Source organism: Atta colombica, unplaced genomic scaffold (assembly GCF_001594045.1).
Source record: "Atta colombica isolate Treedump-2 unplaced genomic scaffold, Acol1.0 scaffold2, whole genome shotgun sequence".
Lineage (NCBI taxonomy): Eukaryota > Metazoa > Arthropoda > Insecta > Hymenoptera > Formicidae > Atta > Atta colombica.
Window position 1 is genome coordinate 674985 of NW_017259293.1, and position 18853 is coordinate 693837.

At 35.4% G+C, this 18853-nt stretch overlaps 1 protein-coding gene across 4 annotated transcripts in view; it reads left to right on the forward strand.

Annotated features, from left to right (window-relative positions):
- Positions 1 to 18853, forward strand: part of LOC108687079 (dual 3',5'-cyclic-AMP and -GMP phosphodiesterase 11) — a 332230-nt gene that overhangs the window by 97929 nt on the left and 215448 nt on the right. For 3 of the 4 annotated variants that reach the window (XR_001931736.1, XR_001931737.1, XM_018192680.1), the window contains exon 2: positions 1683 to 1737. The exons of the other annotated variant lie outside the window; for it this stretch is intronic. Coding sequence is in view for 1 of the 3 variants with exons in the window: in XM_018192680.1 (XP_018048169.1) it covers positions 1710 to 1737 (28 nt within the window). In the remaining 2 variants the exon portion in view is untranslated. The remainder of the gene's footprint in view (positions 1 to 1682; positions 1738 to 18853) is intronic. 4 annotated transcript variants of the gene reach the window in all.

Genomic DNA, 18853 nt, shown 5'->3' on the forward strand with positions numbered 1-18853 from the left:
ATGAGCTATTATTGAATCCTGGCGAAACGGTTAATACCAAACGCTATCAATAATTATATCTATTTGAACCATTCGCTGCTTAAAAAATGACCAAAATACCAAAAGAGGCAACGCAAGGTCATTTTTCTCCATGACAATGCTCCATCACATACGGCAAAACCAGTTCGGGACACGTTGGAAGTACTCAGCTGGGAAGTTCTATCCCATGCGGCTTATTCACCAGACTTGGCTCCTTCCGATTACCACTTGTTAGCATCGATGGGTCACGCATTTGCTGAGCAGCGCTTTGGTTCGTATGAAGATGTGAAAAAATGGCTCGATGAATGGTTCGCGGCAAAAGGGGAAGATTTTTACTGGCGTGGTATCTACAAATTGCCCGAAAGATGGGGAAAATGTGTAACTAGCAATGGAGCATACTTTGAATAAATCTCTTTTTATCATTCTTCCGAATTTAACGTGTTTTTTTTTCGAAAAAAATCGTCATTTCATACTTGTACACCTGGTATATCATGTATTTATTAGGTGTACAACTTTGCTTCCGCCGTTTTTTCCGAAATTCGAGGCTTTATTGTAAAAAACTGGTTATACATTTATGATTCAAAGTATTGTCCATCGCTGGCCACTACTTTCTCCCATCTTTCGGGTAGCGTACGAATCCCGCGTCGAAAAAACTGGTCATCTTTTGAGGCTATCCATGATTCGTCCAATTTTTTACTTCTTCATAAGACCGGAAGTGCTGGTCAGCTAGGCCGTGTGCCATTGATCGAAACAAGTGATAGTCAGAGGGAGCAACGTCTGGAGAATACGACGAATGGGGTAGGACTTCCCATTTCAACGTTTCCAAGTATGTCTTGACCACTTTCGCAACATAGGGTCGAGCGTCGTCATGCTGCAAAATCACTTTATCATGTCTCTCGTTGTATTGCGGCCGTTTATCTTTCAATGCTTGCCTCAAATGCATCAATTGCGTTCGATACCGATCGCCTGTGATTGTTTCAGTCGGTTTTAACAGTTCATAATACACTACGCCGAGTTGGTCCCACCAAATACATAAATACAAATACAAATAGAGCATGACCTTGGACATCGAAATCATCGTTCTTGTAGCGTTGAAACCACTCACGACACATTCTTTCACTAATAGCGGCCTCACCATAAGTATTTGAGAGCATTCGAGCCTCAGCCGCAGATTTCTTCATATTGAAGCAAAAAATTAAAACCTCCCGCAAATGACGAGAATTTCGCTCGTAAACTGACATTTTCAATCGAGAATAACTATGATGCAAACACAAATCGACTAATGTTTCTATGGGGTTATGTTGACAGATGCCCAAGTTTTATTGTATGACGTCTATGATCTATTTATTTCGATCATCACTTACCGCTAAAGCCATCTATAGGAAAACGGTGGAAGCAAAGTTGTACACCTAATAAATGGTTTTCGGAACGTTATAAAATTCAGAATGCGAGCCACTACTTGCGTAGCAGTTATGGTAGCTGTCAATGTGATGACAAAACCAAAACATAGTGAAAAAGTGCATTCTGTGCGCCATGAAAATTTAAGATTCCAAATGGATACCATAAAAATTAGGATAAGTATAAAAGAATAAGTTATATCCATAATAAGTTAGATGATGCATTTTATATTCATAAAGTAAAATTTCTTTTTCTTTTTTTTACAGTTGTGCAAATGGCAGAAGAATATTTTAATGCTCGGAATTATGGCAAAGTTCTTAGGTAAGTTAATTAATCTTTTCTCTCTGCTTATGATAAAAGCCTTCTAAATAAACTTTTGACATTTAATTTTATTTTCTTTAGACTAACTTTGTGTGTTAATTGAAATGTGAAATTTGATTAATCAGATTATTGATAAACATGTTGCGGAAATATTATGGAGAATGATGGCCATCTTATTCACAGATATCTTAAAGAATATCTAAAGAAATCTGCGTTGCGAATTGCATATTTATCGATCAATTCAAGATTATCTCACTTTGATTCTTGAAGCTTTAGAGCCCTCAAACATCATCCGTTTTTCGCAGAAATTTATTGATTAAATATATAATAGGAGCATGTTAAAGCATGCGACGCGAACAAATCTATGATTTCAAACTTATATCTTAAACTTTTTAAGATTACTTAAACTTAATCCTTACTAATAAATTCATAAATTTTACACTTGTATAATAATTGTATTGGGAGTACGAATTAGTTCGTTTTTTTGTGTTCAAAAATGCATTTATTTCAAAACAAAATGAATGAACAGATCAATTAAAGTATTGTCCATCGCTGCCTACTACTTTTTCCCATCTCTCAGGCAATTTTCGAATTCCATCTCGAAAAAATGACTCGTCTTTGGAGGCGATCCAATTTTGGAGCCAATTTTCGATTTCTGTGAAAGAAGTGAACCGGTGACTTGCCAAATCGTGCTGTATCTTTCGAAACAACCAGTAATCAGAAGGAGCAATGTCTGGAGAATACGGCGGGTGCGATAAAACATCCCATTTGAGCGTTTCCAAATATTTTTTTTACGACTTTAGCATGAGGCCGAGCATTGTCATGAAGAAGAATAACTTTATCATATCTTTGCTCGTATTCCGGCCGTTTTTCTCGCAATGCACGGCTCAAACGAATGAATTGTAGTCGATACCGATCGCCCGTAATGGAATCGTCAGCAGCTCATAGTAAACAAGACTTTTGGTCCTAGATACAGAGCATGAGCTTCGAACTATGAATGTTCGACCGTGTTGATGTTGAGATCGATGGCACGATTGACCGGGCTTAGCGTAGTATTTTTTCTTCTTGGGGTTATCGTAGAATATCCACTTCTCATCTCCAGTCACAATCTGATGCAAAAAACCTTTTCTCTGTTGTCTTTGAATCAACTGTTCGCAAGTGAAAAATCGCCTTTCAACGGTTCGCAAGTGAAAAATTGCCTTCTCTCGATTTCAGTTCATAAGGCATCCAATTTCCTTGTTTTTGAATCATTCCCATGGTTCTCAATCATACAGAAACGGCTTGTTGAGTTATCCCCATTGATTCTGCAAGCTCCTCTTGCATTTGATTCTGATCTTCTTCGAGTGCCTCTAATTCTTTGTCTTCGAATTTTTTTGGCTGTCCAGAGCGAGCTGATCTTCTTCGAGTGCCTCTAATTTTTTGTCTTCGAATTTTTTTGGCTGTCCAGAGCGAGGCTTGTCTTCAACGCTGAAATCTCCATCCTTGAAACGTCAAAACCATTCCCTACATGATTTATCAGTTGAAGCAGTATCACTATAAACTTCGACAAGCATTCGATGGGCTTCAGCCGCACTTTTCTTCCAATTAAAGCAGAAAATCAAAATCTCCCGCAAATGCTGCTTGGTTAACACAAAATTCGATATTTCAAACACAGTAAAAATCAAGATTTTTGTATGAAACTCAAAGCGATATAAACTGAATATTATTAGCAGATGTTTAACCTCTCTGTAAATCAGGTGTCACTATGAACCATTTACAACAGCTGGAGTCATCTTTAGGGAAACGGGCCGAACTAATTTGTACTCTCAATATATATTTATATATTTATATTTATATTTATATACATATATATTTATTATATAATTGAGGTACAAACTAATTTTGTAGAGAATATGTTTCAATATATATATAAATAGTTATTTAAATATAATAATTGTATACAATAATGATGAAATACTGAGTTTATAAAATTCTAATTTATGTTGTATAATTATTTAGATTAGTATTATTTATTATTTATAGTTGTTGTTGACATATTATTAATAAATCTAGTTGTAAATAAAACATTGATATTGTTGAACATACCATTCTTTAAGAATACAACATTAAATTGTGAACGTTTAAATGTTTTTACCATTGTAACTGTGTATTACAGTATAAGTTTATAAAAAAAATATAGCTAAGACTAATGACAAAGCAATTAGGGATTTTCAGTGTTCATGAACTCTTCTCCTCTTTACAGACATCCGAAAATATAACTTTTACTTATAAATCATCTGTTATCATTTTCATTCTGTGGTTGTAATTTAGCTTCTCAATAAAAAAAATACTAAATATAGAACTAAAATCCTTGTTTACCTGATGAAATATTTTGGACATTGTGGACTTATATTTGCATTTGCAATATTTTTATTTAACAATAACTTATTTAACAATAAGTATGAATAAATTTGTTTATAATATTGTTACGTCCAAACTCCGCACGCATGGAGTTGAAGGAGTGAACACAGCAGGAACTGAATTTTTGATCGATTTGGTCGCGTCCAAGCTCTGGACCACAAGGGAGCTGTAGAGAAGGAGCGACGCAAACCGGGAAGTCATTCGTTTCGTTCTGGGACTCATGAGGAGTCGGGAGAAATCTCACTCGCGGTCAATGCTCCACTGAGCGGACAAAACGAATGCACTTATTTAAGGGGCACAAACTGGGTCAGTGTGCCATGAGGACGTATTTTAACGCCAGATGTATCAGTGCGTTTGTTTGTTTTTCGATTATGGAACTTAATCCACGTTACCGAGGAGAGCGTCAATCGCGGGAAGATTAGGGATGAATACAAGGAAGGTGAATAAACAAGACAAAATTTTACAATAATAATATAATTAAAGAAAGAAAATGGAAGTTATTTGTATTTTTCTTTAAGATAAAGTTAGATCACCATACAACTTTCTTGGTTTATTATGTTTAACATATGCTTATGCGCATATGTGTAGATGATCGTGCGTGCGTGCGTGCATAAGGTAGATGTATGTCGAGTGCGGAGGGTTTGGAAAAGGAGGAGAGAATTAAATTTGAGGAAATTCGTAAGGTTAGAAGGAAAGTGGATTGATGGGAATGAGGGCTGAATGGAGATGTACTGGCATCAAAAAGAGACAGGTGAATTCTTCGATGCGGACTATCCCAATCGTTGGAAGAAGGAATTAAGAAGGATATGTATTTCAACTGATTGGCGTTATGGAAAAGGAGGGAAAAAATGGGAGTGTATCCATCAATTTGGACGGGAAGAATTAAAGGAGCGGTAGGAGAGATGGAAGGTTCCTCAGTCAGGAATGGTGATACTGAGTGTGAAACAGGAAGAGGACTGAATGGGAAGAAGTCATCGAAAAAATTTGGAGACGAGTTAGAGATGGGGAAGTAGGAAATTTCTAAATACGGCGATTGAGTCGGGGCTGGCGGCTGAATTAGCAGAGAATTTCTATATTCTTGGGAGTTTTCCGCGGTAATAGAGCGGACACGGGCGCGTATTATAATATTAATCCTCCGGGCAGTGACAAAGGGCGGAAATACTGCGAGAACGCACTAAAAATTTATTTGTCTTTAAAAAGGGACGACACAAGAGAAAAAGGATACTGTAGTATGATCGAAGATCATACTATACTCAGTGATAGTGATAGTGTGTGATATCAGAGAGACCGTCAATTGGTGTGCTGAGCGCCTTCCATTTCCATGGATTTATCCGATCCGTTAATGCCATTGATCTTAGCTTGATAGAACGGATTACTTGTTTGTAATCACTGGAAAAAAGGTTCTCTTCGAGAATCAGATGAAAGGTTCCGACACAACTTTCGCCTCTGAGAACTTTTAAAAAATTTTCTCGAGGGCCGTCAAATCACGGTTTTTATATAATATTATTATAATCTCCCTCGATTACTCGGGTTCGGATTGATGAAAAAGGTTTTGTTAACTAGTAGTAGAATTTTTTCTCGTTCTAGAATTGATCGATATTCAGGATACGTTTTCGGGAAGAAGAGGATGTTGACTGGACTCTGTAGAGTGTAAGCAAGTATCATCTCAAACTTTATGACGATTTTTTGCACTAAAATTATGTGCAATGGAGCGTTACGTCAAGGAAGCGCACGTGCAACGTCGGCATGAGCCCACTGAATGCTTCTCCCCCAGAACGTCGCGTGTCACTTTTAGATTTTACGATCGCGGATTCGTGAGAATCGTCCGCGACTTGACCGTTAAAAAATGTCTTGGCACCGCTCTTACGCTCCCAAATGACATATTTATTATTATTTTTTTAACCGCGGTGTCTGAGGAGCACAGATTCGTTCTTTTCGGTCCCGCTGCTCGCACACATGCACTAATTTTTAGTTTATCGCTGAGCGACATTTACAGAGATACTGATTTTTTCGCTTTAGTAAATGTGGGAAAAGAAAATTTTTAGTCCTTTCTCTATAACGACTCAATTTGTTTGTTACTCGCAGCGTTTCCATATTTCAACGTACTTCAAATCTCTATGGAAGAAGAGAGTCGTGGGGATACGCTGGACGTAACAATATATTAAATTAAAATATTATAATTTAAATATGCAATTTACCATATAAAATAAACGTACCATATAAACAAAACGTAGCAAGTTTAAAATATTAGGATGTATAAGCTTAAATCCGCTGTTTTTTAATCAGAAAAACATATTTTTTTTTCCTAGGAAGCAAAAATAAATTTATTCAAAGTATGGTACTTGCCCTCGCTAACTATACATTTTTCTCATCTTTCGGGCAATTTATATATATCACACCAAAAAAATTCCTCATCTTTCGAGGCAAACTACTCATCAAGCCATTTTCGGACATCTTCGTAAGAATCGAAGTGCCGCTCAGCGAGCGTGACCCATCGACGAAAACAGATGACAGTCAGAAGGTGCCAAGTCTGGTGAGTAAGCGGGATGGGGTAGCACTTCCCAGTTGAGTGTCTCCAAGTAGTTTTGGACCATTGTTGACGTGTGCGATGGTGCGTTGTCGTGGAGGAAAATCAGCTTATCATGTTTTTTCCGATAATGCGGCCTTTTTTCATGCAGAGCATGTGCAATTTTGATCAGTTGATGGTAGCGTGAGCATTAACAGTTTTCACCAGGTTTTAACAGCTCGTAGTAGATGACACCCTCCTGATCCCACCAAACGCACAGCATCGTCTTCCGTCCGAAGCGATATGATCTTGAGGAAGATGTTGATGGTTGGGCAGAATCAACCCAAGATTTCTTGCGTTTAGGATTCTGAAAATAGATGCACTTTTCATCCTGTTACAATCCGATGCAGGAACGACTTTCTTTTTTGTCTGGCAAGCAGAATTTGGCATGTGTTTTGGCGTCGCTCCATCTGCCTATCGTTCAATTCATGTGGCATTTTCCGATCTTTTGAACCTTCCCCATGGCATGTAGCTGCATGGAAATGGTTGCTTGAGAAACACTCAATTGCTCGGCAAGCATTTTTTGCGATTGGATATCGTCCTCGTCCAAAAGAGCCTGCAATTGACAGTCCTCAATCTTGCTGGACCGATTTTCACTTCTTGTCACTCAGGTCAAAATTGTCGTCATTAAATCGGCGAAATCAATCTCTGCACGTTGTTTCCGATAAAGCATTATCGCCATAGGTCTCCACAAGCATTCGATGCGATTCTTCAAGCAGCCGATTTCTTCAAATTGAAAGAAAAGCAAAGCTTCCCGCATATGCTTTTTTTTTTAGCAAAAAACTAAATATGAATACGAAAGAAAAAATGTATGTTGTTGTATGAAATTGCTGATGATGTGCACTGGTTAATGTTGACAGATGTCAAACACATAAAAAAGAGTGTGTTATGTGCCAGGGTACGCTCACTAATGCCACCTATGAGCAAACAATGGATTTAAGCTTATACACCTGGTATATTTTTGGAATATATGATTTGACATAATAAAAAATTTCTCAAAAAAGAATTATATCTGTTTCCATTTTAAACAGGGTTTGTTTTTTCTTTTCATCCAAATTCTTAATTGTCTCAAGAATTTTATTATTACTATTTTCGATTTTTCCTTTCTTTTTTAATGTATCATAACACTGTTTTTCTTTTTTATCGAGAAAAATAGAAATCGAGTAGAGATCGAGAATAATCCGTCATTTTGTAATTATTTACAAAAAATTATCATCTGAAAGTTATAAAATTCTGCTTAACTCTTATAATTGATATATCATTATCTGTTAGCAGATTTCTGGCAATCTGCAGATTAAATTGCAATAGTCAAATCTATTTTTTTTGACACATTTGACTATGTTGACTATTATATTCGTAGTCTTATGTTCATAGTCTAGTGTCTTATAAAAAACGAGATTTGATTCGTAGAAGACCGGTAATGGTAGCAATAGTAGCAAATGAAGGCGATAATGAAAAATAAATAAAATGTGCACCAAAGATATTTTGGATGGCTTTTATCTTGTGCTTTATTCATTTAAGATTCAATCCTTTTCATTCATCAATTCATTCATTTATTTATTTCATTCGTTAATGAGAGTTCACGATCATTCAATATCAAATATCATATCTATTGCATATATTCATATTAATCATGAAAGATCACATCAGGATTGTCCAATTTCCCTCTTGAAAAATGTTGACAGCGGATGTGACGCCTTCTATAGAATGGCAACCTGGAAATGGAATTACAATATCTGAGTCGATAACAATATGTGGTTCTGATCTTAACTAAATTATTTCTCGATTTTTGTATTCATATTCACTAAAATTATAAATTTATAATTTATTTTATACTATTGTATAAAAGAGATAAATAATAAATTCATGTTTGATTCAATTAATTTATTCATTTATTTTGTTTAACGTACATTTTTTACGATGTATATTTTTATTTTTTTATCTAACATTGCATGTATGTTTAAATATTAAAGTTTAATTGAAAATTTGATTGCTTCTCTGGTCGCAACATAAGTAATCTTATGCCCGTTTCCATCGTTGAATAAAATTTCAATTTACTCTTTATTTTTTGCTAATTTTTGGAACTAGAAAATAAAGATAAAAAAATTAATTGAACCGAGATTAAAGTTAATCTACATTGATGGAAACGATCATTAATGAAATATTTTTATTACTTTTAACAATACTTATTTTCATTCCTGTCTTTAATACTGGTATTCATAGTCGATTCTTATTCAAGTTTATCTTAAGTACAGTCTTAAATACATGTCTCGAACCAATTAGAAGGCTGCATTGGAATTTGAAGACGTTACTTAAGACGATCTTAAAATAAGAACTATAAGTACTGATCTTAAAAAGTTTTTTCAATATAAAACTAAAAACTGATCTGTTTCCGTGCGTGCGTGCGTGTGTAAATAAATATTAAGTTTTACTGAAAATTTGATCGTTTCTGTTCGTAACAATGAATAGTTTTAATGGAACGTTTGTAATTACTTTGGAAACTATTCCTATGCTTAAAAAGATATATTTAAAAAGATTTAAATAAAAAATCAAAAATTGATGCAAAATAAATGTGCATCTCAAATTTTTAGTAAAACTTAAATATTTTATATGGATATTCTATATCAAACTTACATTACTTATATAAATTTAATTTTACATTTTATAATTATGTACGCAATAATAAAATTGCACTAAAAGAAATGAGCAAGTAATATGTATAATTAAAAGTGCGTATAAATTATTGATGCTTTGAGTTGTAAGTATTTCGATATTTGTTACTTGATAAAAAATAATGAAATGTTCATCAATAATCTGGACAAACTTAAAAAAATCCCGCGTCGAAAAAACTGGTCATCTTTTGAGGCTATCCACGAATCGATCCAATTTTTTACTTCTTCATAAGACCGGAAGTGCTGATCAGCCAGGCCGTGTGCCATTGATCGAAACAAGTGATAGTCAGAGGGAGCAACATCTGGAGAATACGGCGGGTGGAATAGGACTTCCCATTTCAACGTTTCCAAGTATTTCTTGATCACTTTCGCAACATGGGGTCGAGCATTGTCATGCTGCAAAATCACTTTATCGTGTCTCGTTGTATTGCGGCCGTTTGTCTTTCAATGCTCGACTCAAATGCATTCGATACCGATCGCCTGTGATTGTTTCAGTTGGTTTTAACAGTTCATAATACACTACGCCGAGCTGGTCCCACCAAATACAGAGCATGACCTTGGACGTCAAAATCACCGTTCTTGAAGCGTTGAAACCACTCACGACACGTTCTTTCACTAATAGCGGCCTCACCATAAGTATTTGAGAGCATTCGATGAGCCTCAGCCGCAGATTTCTTTCATATTGATGCAAAAAATTAAAACCTCCCGCAAATGAGAATTTGGCTCGTAAACTGACATTTTCAATCGAGAATAACTTTATGATGCAGACACAAATCGACTAATGTTTCTATGGGGTTATTATGTTGACAGATGCCCAAGTTTATTATATGATGTCTATGATCTATTTATTTCGACCACCACTTACCGCTAAAGCCATCTATAGGAAAACGGCGGAAGCAAAGTTGTACACCTAATATATTTAATAGAAGATTGATAAAATTTGTAACAGCATTTGAGAAAATTTGAACGGCATATTTTATCCTCTTAGGGATCAATGCTGGATTAACATGTTTTTCTGTTATTTTTAATAATTGACGCTTGCATCAGATTTCTATCTATATCATAAATAATACAATAGAATATCAGAATAATAGAAATATCCCATGATGAATATTATTTAATTTCCTTGCATGTGTTCTTGAAATCAATATCTATATTTTTTGTTAAAAGATTATACCTTGTTACTTTCAATAAATGCACATAATTAAAAACAGGTATAACTTCTTGTCCTTTTATGATGAAAATATTTTCTGAAAGATTTTATTTTTTTCATGTATTTATTAATTATACATATTATATATTATATTACAATACATTTATTTTAATTACGTTATAATTCACTTACTTGGATGTAAATTATTTCTTGCGCGGATCCTGTTGCTGTCCTCTATCAATACATTTATTGCAGCAATGTTCGCACTGCCTCACAAATTGTTGCTATGGGTTAATCCACATTCAATTATATTTAATAGCCATTGCTTTATACAGTTACTAATTGATTTTTGTAACACTTTCGCAAAACCTATAGTCTAGTGACATCTTTTGTCCCTTTCTTAAACTTCGTAAATAAAAAATGATAACATAATTTGGACAAGGTAAATATTTTGATATATATCTATAACACGAAGAGAATCTTTTGCACATCTCATACGAAATACTTTTTCTTCATTTGTATATCTTCGAGTCTACAAATATTAAAATATACAAAGAAATGTAACATAATGTTTGCTCAAAAAATTTTTCTGAGAGTTCACGGATTTTTAAGATTTTTCAAATTCCATATTGAAAGATATTAGGTGTAGTAAAAAGAAATCCATTATTTTTTCATTCATTTTCATGCAAAAACAATGGATTTCTTTTTACTACACCTAATATATTGAAAATTATTACAAGTCAACGATTATTTTATACAATTAAAGATACGAAATTTATATACTATAAAAAAGGATTATAATATAATATGATAATATAATATGAAATATACAGGACAGCAAAAATTTATCAGAATGCAGTATAATTGTAAGATACAAAGTACAAAATATTTTTTAATATATAAATTTCTATTTAAATATTTCTATGAAATAAAAAATTGCGCAATTTATTAAATATATATAAAATATGAATATCAATAATTTAAAGCATACCCATTTTTAATCTGATATTTTACGTGGAAGTTTGCAGATCGAAAAAAACGATCGTTAAAAAAAGAAAGTTAATAAAAGGAAATAAAAATACATATAGATACGCAAAAAAGTTCTGAGCTTTAAATTTTATACAAAATATATACATATACATATATTTAAAGATTATGCGTTTCGTGGGTTTCTTCCGTGTCCAGATCCATTCTTCTCAGCTCAGCTCAGTATCAGGTTGCTTCTCGCCCTGATGAAGTAAACTGCAAGGTTCACGAAACGTTGGCATTCCAAGAATGGACACGGAAGAAACCCGTGAAACGCATAATCTTTATATAGAAAGGACCCGTGGAAGTCTCAAGAATATATACATAGATTTTTTAAGAATTTTTTTTAAATGTAATGTCAATTTGTTAATTTATTATAATGAGAATACATTCTACAATATTTTAGATACGAAGTGCCACTACGGTTTTGATGTTGAACTTATATATTCATTTAAATGAATTAATTTCTATTTTTTTCTGAATTAATAAAATATAATTAAGAAATTATAATTACGTGCCGATATGGTCGGACTTTCAACGCAATCAATCTGAAATATTAATCCCCTCAAATTTCTCATCTTAAAAATCGGTAATAAACTTATTGCAAAAAATATGTCTCGGCCGGGAGTCGAACCCGGATCTCTTGCATTCCGTGCGAGCATCTTAAGTCTTTAGATCGAGACATTAGCAGTATTCTTCACAATAACTGATATGTATAGAGAGTTAGCATTTTCGGCCCGCGTGTATAAACAATAATAAGATTGGAAGACCGTTTATGTTAAATAAATTACTTTAAATACGAAGCGCCATTACATACTATAAGTTTATTACAGTTTTCTAAGATGAGAAATTTGGGGGGATTATTAATATTTCAAATTGATTGCGTTGAAAGTCCGATAATCACACATCGGCACGCAATTATAATTTCTTTGACTTCATGTCGATCTTGATTTTGGCTTTCATCATTGCCCAAGCGGCAGCAGCTGCGATTCTCTCGCTCTAAGCCGAATCTCCCGCGGTGAAGCGATTTAGGGCTTTATCGAATGAATACCTAGTCCGCCGCGTATTTATTGGTAAGATCGTTACTCCGCAATGTTATGTTCTCGGCACGCCGCGTCCAGCGGATTTATGTCCATCTCTGGCTAATCGCTTCAAAGGCCGAGTGCCCGGAGTGTGCTCGCAAAACTGGTAGCCCGGGATATGTAACTCGAAAGGAAGCGCGTTTATCACTCGATTCAGCAGACCGCCGAACGGTCTGAATGTTAAGATGTTGAACTATTATATATATTCATTTAAATAATTTAATTTCAGAAATGGGCATGAAGCCAAAGAAAAAGACGAGAAAAAAGACAATGAAAAGGACAAAAGGTAGGACATTACCGATGGCGAAATGAGTCGGCGTGTTACTGTTTCTATCAATGTTGGGCGCGCTTGTGTCCTTTATTGACAGAGTTGCCAGCGTGGCGAAAGCGGTAAATGATAGCAAAGCCACACGACGTCAGCTCAAGAAACTGCAACGTCATGATCGCGCGATGGAACAGAATCGCAGACTGTATCTTGCTCTGCACAAATACGCGAACTGTATCTTAGCCCCTACAAACAGGATGAATGAAGAAAGAAAAAACGCCAAAAAGACGATAACATGCTCTCGAGTGCAACTAATTTAACGTACAATTGAAGGTGCTCGTGAGACATATGCGCGTACCGTACTTTAGAGGTGTTTTTATGCGTTACCGACGAGCGGCAGGCGTCGAAACGAAAGTGGTAGCGTGAATCTGGATGCGATGGGACCCGGTCACTGGCTAGCATACTCGAAGAGGAACAACCGCATTGTATACTTTGACAGTTTTGATAATCTTCGATCGCTCAAGAAACTGGTGTGATATTTCGGGAACGGTGTTACGACGATAGAGTACAATCGCATATCCTATCAGACGTACGATCAGAGCTTCTGCGGATAAATGTCCTTGTGATTTTTATGAATGGTCGATACTTGTGAATTGAAAAAGTTCAACGAGGTGCCGTGAAATTTCAGTATTGGTCGAATGCTTTTTCCATCATGTCACTGATACTTACATTGAGTGAGATGAAGTCTCCTCGTGGCGAACTATTTTGCCGCCATAAGTTTGAGTGACGGCGATTACGAGCTTGGTCTTGCAATTTTTGAGACTTATCATACGATACCGTATGTAAATGAATCGAATTATAAATTTTATTTCGGCAAAGACGACGCAGAAATTGCAATTCCCGAGGATTCGTACAAAGTACAAGACATAAATTTTTGAAACGTGCAATTTTACGGAAACATCCGTTTCGCGACGCCGGTGACATACAACGACAATAAGACAGCAACAACAACAACAACAATAACAATGATGACGATGAGAATGCAGAATACCCGATAACACTTCGCGTAAATTACAACATGATGAGATATGAGATTAGATGCACCTACAGAATAAACTGTGGCATTTGATTGCTGCTGAGATTCTCGTCGTATACTGCGACCACGAAGATGGCACGTGTCGATCAACATAATGAACATAAATGTTATCCGCGTAGAGTATAACGTGACTGCGGATGCGTACAGCAACGGCAAAGGTGATACATGAATTTTCGCCAAGCATGCCGCCGGAATAAGATATCGGAAAGAATATCGCGCAGATCATTTACTTGCCAATCACATTACGGATCTAACGATATGCGTTGTCGCATATCGTGCCAGAACAAATAATTAATTGATTTTCGCGGAGAGGAGATTACCAGATTGCACGTGCGTGCGATAACGCGAGCGTGAAATACTCGTATTGAATGGAGTAGAACGCATGCAGAGAAATAACTCATTCTTTATACAACCGGTGACATCGCCGCTCGATAACACTCGCTCATCCTTGCTGCATCAGCAAGAAGAAGCTCAGTAGCGAATGTTTTACAATCAAATTTTTACAATCTTTGGAATTCACGGTTTGCAATTTTTGAGATGATTTATATCTTTATATTATCCGTTCTTTGACGTTCGCATCGTCAAGATTGAGACTCACACGTACACCGTATCCGTTCGCTAACACAACGTTCGGATACAGCGACAGATAAGAATACTCAGTAATAGATTTGTACACGTTGCTGTGTGAAAGTTTTGTCTACGTCAAAAGAAGATGGACGATGAAAAAGAAAAACGACGCCAGATGTCAACGATGCTTATAAATTATTGCGTTCATGTTTGATGAAATTCGATGTGAACTCAACGGTGTGGAGATTGACCGCAAACACAGAAACATTGGAGTTACTAGTACTATCAAGAATGACGTATCGATGACGTATGATAAAGTTTTGATTGCGCTGAACGCTAGATGGAACTCTAGATATAGAATGGAGGAAAGACACTATTTTTCGCGCGTCGCTCAGCATGCTGTTGGGCTTTTGCGAAAATTACAAACGCGTGATTGTCAGCGCTCGCCATTGATTTTGATACGAGTGCTCAACGAGATTACAATTGCTTAGTGGGAGATCCTGTGACGGAGTCTGAGGTTGAATTATTTAAAGTACAATGGCGGATGCTATACGTTGCATTAAACAAGATCAATAAATTATCAATGTTGTGAACATTAGAAAGCGGTTGTTATCTGAGCATTTTTGCTTGAGGGATCTATTTGAGTCCTCTGTTACAGATATGACAAAGCATTTATGAGCCGTCAAAATTGAGCCAGTTCAGCTTGAAAAACCGCGATATATTATCTTGGCTCTGCAGATCGAAAGAATATCATGTCACGAGATGTTAGTATGTTCGATGATTATAATTTGAGTAACATGAAATTTTATTTAAAATCAGCGTTTTATCCGTATTACGGATAAAATCTGAATTTTGGCAAAAAGAAATATGTCGTTCTATTTGATATATACGCGCGTATTCTTAGAACATATTATGAAATCGATTGCTTCAAAACGCTACTCAACGTGCTCTCATTTATCAAGAAAGGACCTTTTATAGTCATTGATTGCTCGCGACAAAACGAATCCATTAAGGATGCCACTGTGGACGTACGCATAGAATTTGACTGCAAGGAGAATGTGCCCGCAAATACAATAACCTATTGTCTCATCATACACGATCGAATAGTTCAGTATAATCCATTGACCAACGTAATGCCCAAGATCATTTAAATTGCAACGTTAACATGTATTTAGAACTTTAAAGAGAGAGAAAAAACTGGAGTGAGATGCAGTCTCGAAAACTTGCTCGTCATGTCTGTGCCGACATTCGTGGAAGATTCATCGTTAAGAAATTTATTGTGAAGGAAGCTGCTGAAACAGGAGATCGTTCTCATGCATTATATTTTTACGAGCCCCGTGCCATGGAAATTTTTGTCAAGACCCGACAAGATCCGACATCTTGCGTTTCCTGATTGATTGCTTATCATTATAGATTGCGATGGGAGAATTCCATACAGTGAAGCGAACGCCTAATTACGGCGGCTATTTGAAGATGATGCTATCGTATACATCAAGGGATGCGAGAAACGAACTTGTAGAATTTGCTTTTGAATGACAATGAGGACGTATGTACATCGAGATTTTGGATGCAATTTACGAAGACGGAATGTCTTTACTTCATCTAGATGTTAGTAATACTATGCGGACAACATGTTAAGAATTGCGCATTACAAAATGTATTGAAAATATGTAACTAGTGGTTAAAAAAAAATTTTTTTTAATAAAAATATATTAACGTATTTATTACATATTTCTCCCCCCCCCTTTGTAATGCGCGCGCGCGCGCGCGCGTGTGTGTGTGTGTGTGTGTGTGTGTGTGTGTGTGTGTGAACGTATACATGAACGTATATATGAATGCATGTACGTATTACATAGATAAACTCGTGACAAAGAAAATATACAGAAAGACACGATAAAACGTGTTGCAACACGTTCATAATTCTTGGAAAGAGGGAAATGGCCTACCCCCTCTTCGATCTTTTTTTTAGAAATATTACCATATTGGGATCTTCAGTCGTGATGTCCAACACTGCCGCCTCAATAAGAATAACACTGACAGGTTAACCTGTATGAATTCAGACATGCCGCCCGTCGCGAAAAGTATCAATGGTATTATCATTCAGATCAATAGTAAAATCATTTGAACTAATAATAAAATTATACGGATTCAATGGCATTATCATTATCGAATGATTTTACTACTTGAAGCGTTCAATAAGAAAATTATTCGATCAGTGGTAAAATATTTTATCATTGAATGTAATCCAATAGGAATATCATTCGATTAATAATATATTAGTTACTATTGGATACGCAATAGGAATATAATTCGATTAGTGGTATAATATTTTGCCATTGGATTATTGTCAATAGAAATATAAGGAAAATAGTCGTATAACATTAAAATTAAATATTAGACAGTAGCTGAATGTTCAATTAAACTGGACAAATTTCTATCAGAACCATATATTGAACAAATGTATGTATATAGCTATACATCCATGATTATATAGGTGTTCGTGGATCATCGAAGTATGGCGGTCTTCATACGATTTCAGAAGTCAAGGATAGCAAATGGCAAATATGCAACCGGATGGATGACCGCTTCAAAGCACTATAAAATTATTTCCTAAATTTAGGGAAAACCTTTTTTTTTATCGTAATTTTATGATGTGTATTCTAGAATAAGATGTTAATCAATAATAATATTCATTTTAGTAATAAAGTATAAAATTAATGTATCATTGAAAACATTATTAGTCAGTGATAAAATCTTCAATGATAAAATATTACCATTGGCAAAAACTCAGCTTGCTATAAAATATTGAAAACGCCATTCATTTTCAATAAGTTTTTCAATGATTGAACTTTTAATAATAAAATCATCTGTTTTTTCACGACTGGGACATTGATAATCTTGAAAAACAGGATTGCGCATTGCAATAGATTTATTAGCACAGAGAACTTTCAAATGTGTTTTGTGTGTATCGCTCTCAAGATAAATGTTATTGTGGCTCTGCCTGTTTGTTTAAATAGTTCTTCAAAAAATGATATCAATTTGATCGGCTAGCGATTATTGTTGACAAAAAGCTGCATATCTGAGGAAATAAAACTCTTTCATCAGAAGCTCGATTTTGCAAGACAGTTGATATTTTATATTCGTACGGACGAATGTAATTTGCAAGTATAAAATATTTTGAAGATGCATTTAAGCATAAAAGATATTTGTGATTCTGAATTTCGAAATATTCATCTTCAACGCGGAACTTTATTGAAGGTGAAAATTTATTGAACTGTGGTCATTTATTGATATGCGGCATAACAAAATGAACCGAAAACATTTATAATTTGCTTGGTTTCTGCTTACAAATTTCTAATAAGAAAGATCCATCCCATCAAGTAAAAATCTATATAAATGCGAAATGATAAATTTAGTTGAATGTACATGTAAAGCTGGTTTAAGTGCCAAGTGCAAGCATATAGTTGCTATGTTATTATTGTTTTGCAAGCTCCACATGCATGAAGCAGGGTGAATTGAGAGGGTAAACACAACAGAAATCGAATTATTAGACCGATTTGATCGTGTCCAGGCTTCGGACTGCAAGGGAGCTGTGAGGAAGGATCGATGCAAATCGAGAGAAGACACTTCGCTTCGTTCTAAGGCTCCTAATGAACCGGGGATCGAATGAAGGATGAAGTGGAAACCTTAACTCGTGCTCCGCTAAACGGATACACAAGTATAATACTTTTAATTTAAAGAGCCCAAACTGAGTCAGAATGTCGACAGGAGCGTACTTTAACGCCAGATGTGCCAGTACGTCCATATGCCCTGGCTTTCGGTCACCGGAACTTAATCCAGGTGACCGAAGAGAGGACGAAGTGCAATCGCGGGAGAGCTTACAATAAATACAAGGAGAAGTTTTTCAAATTAACAAACGAGAGTATAATTTAATAGTATTATAATAAAAGCAATATTTAATAATACATTTTTCTTAAGTATAAAAATATATCCTTTAGTTCTCTATTCTGAAATATATGATCGTACGCATTTATGTACGTAAGCATGTGTGTGTATGTTGTGTGTTGGAAGAGAGTTGTGTATGATACATTATTTTGTGTGAGGAGGATTTGGAGGGAGGAGGGGAAATTAACGTTGAAGAAATTGCAGGGTCATGTGACTGGAGGGAAAAAAATCGATGGGAATGAGGGATAGTATGGGGATTGAAAATAGGAAAAGTGGATCCTGCTGACTATCACCCAGTTAGTGGAAGGAATAAAGTAGGACATGTACTCCAACAACTGATGACT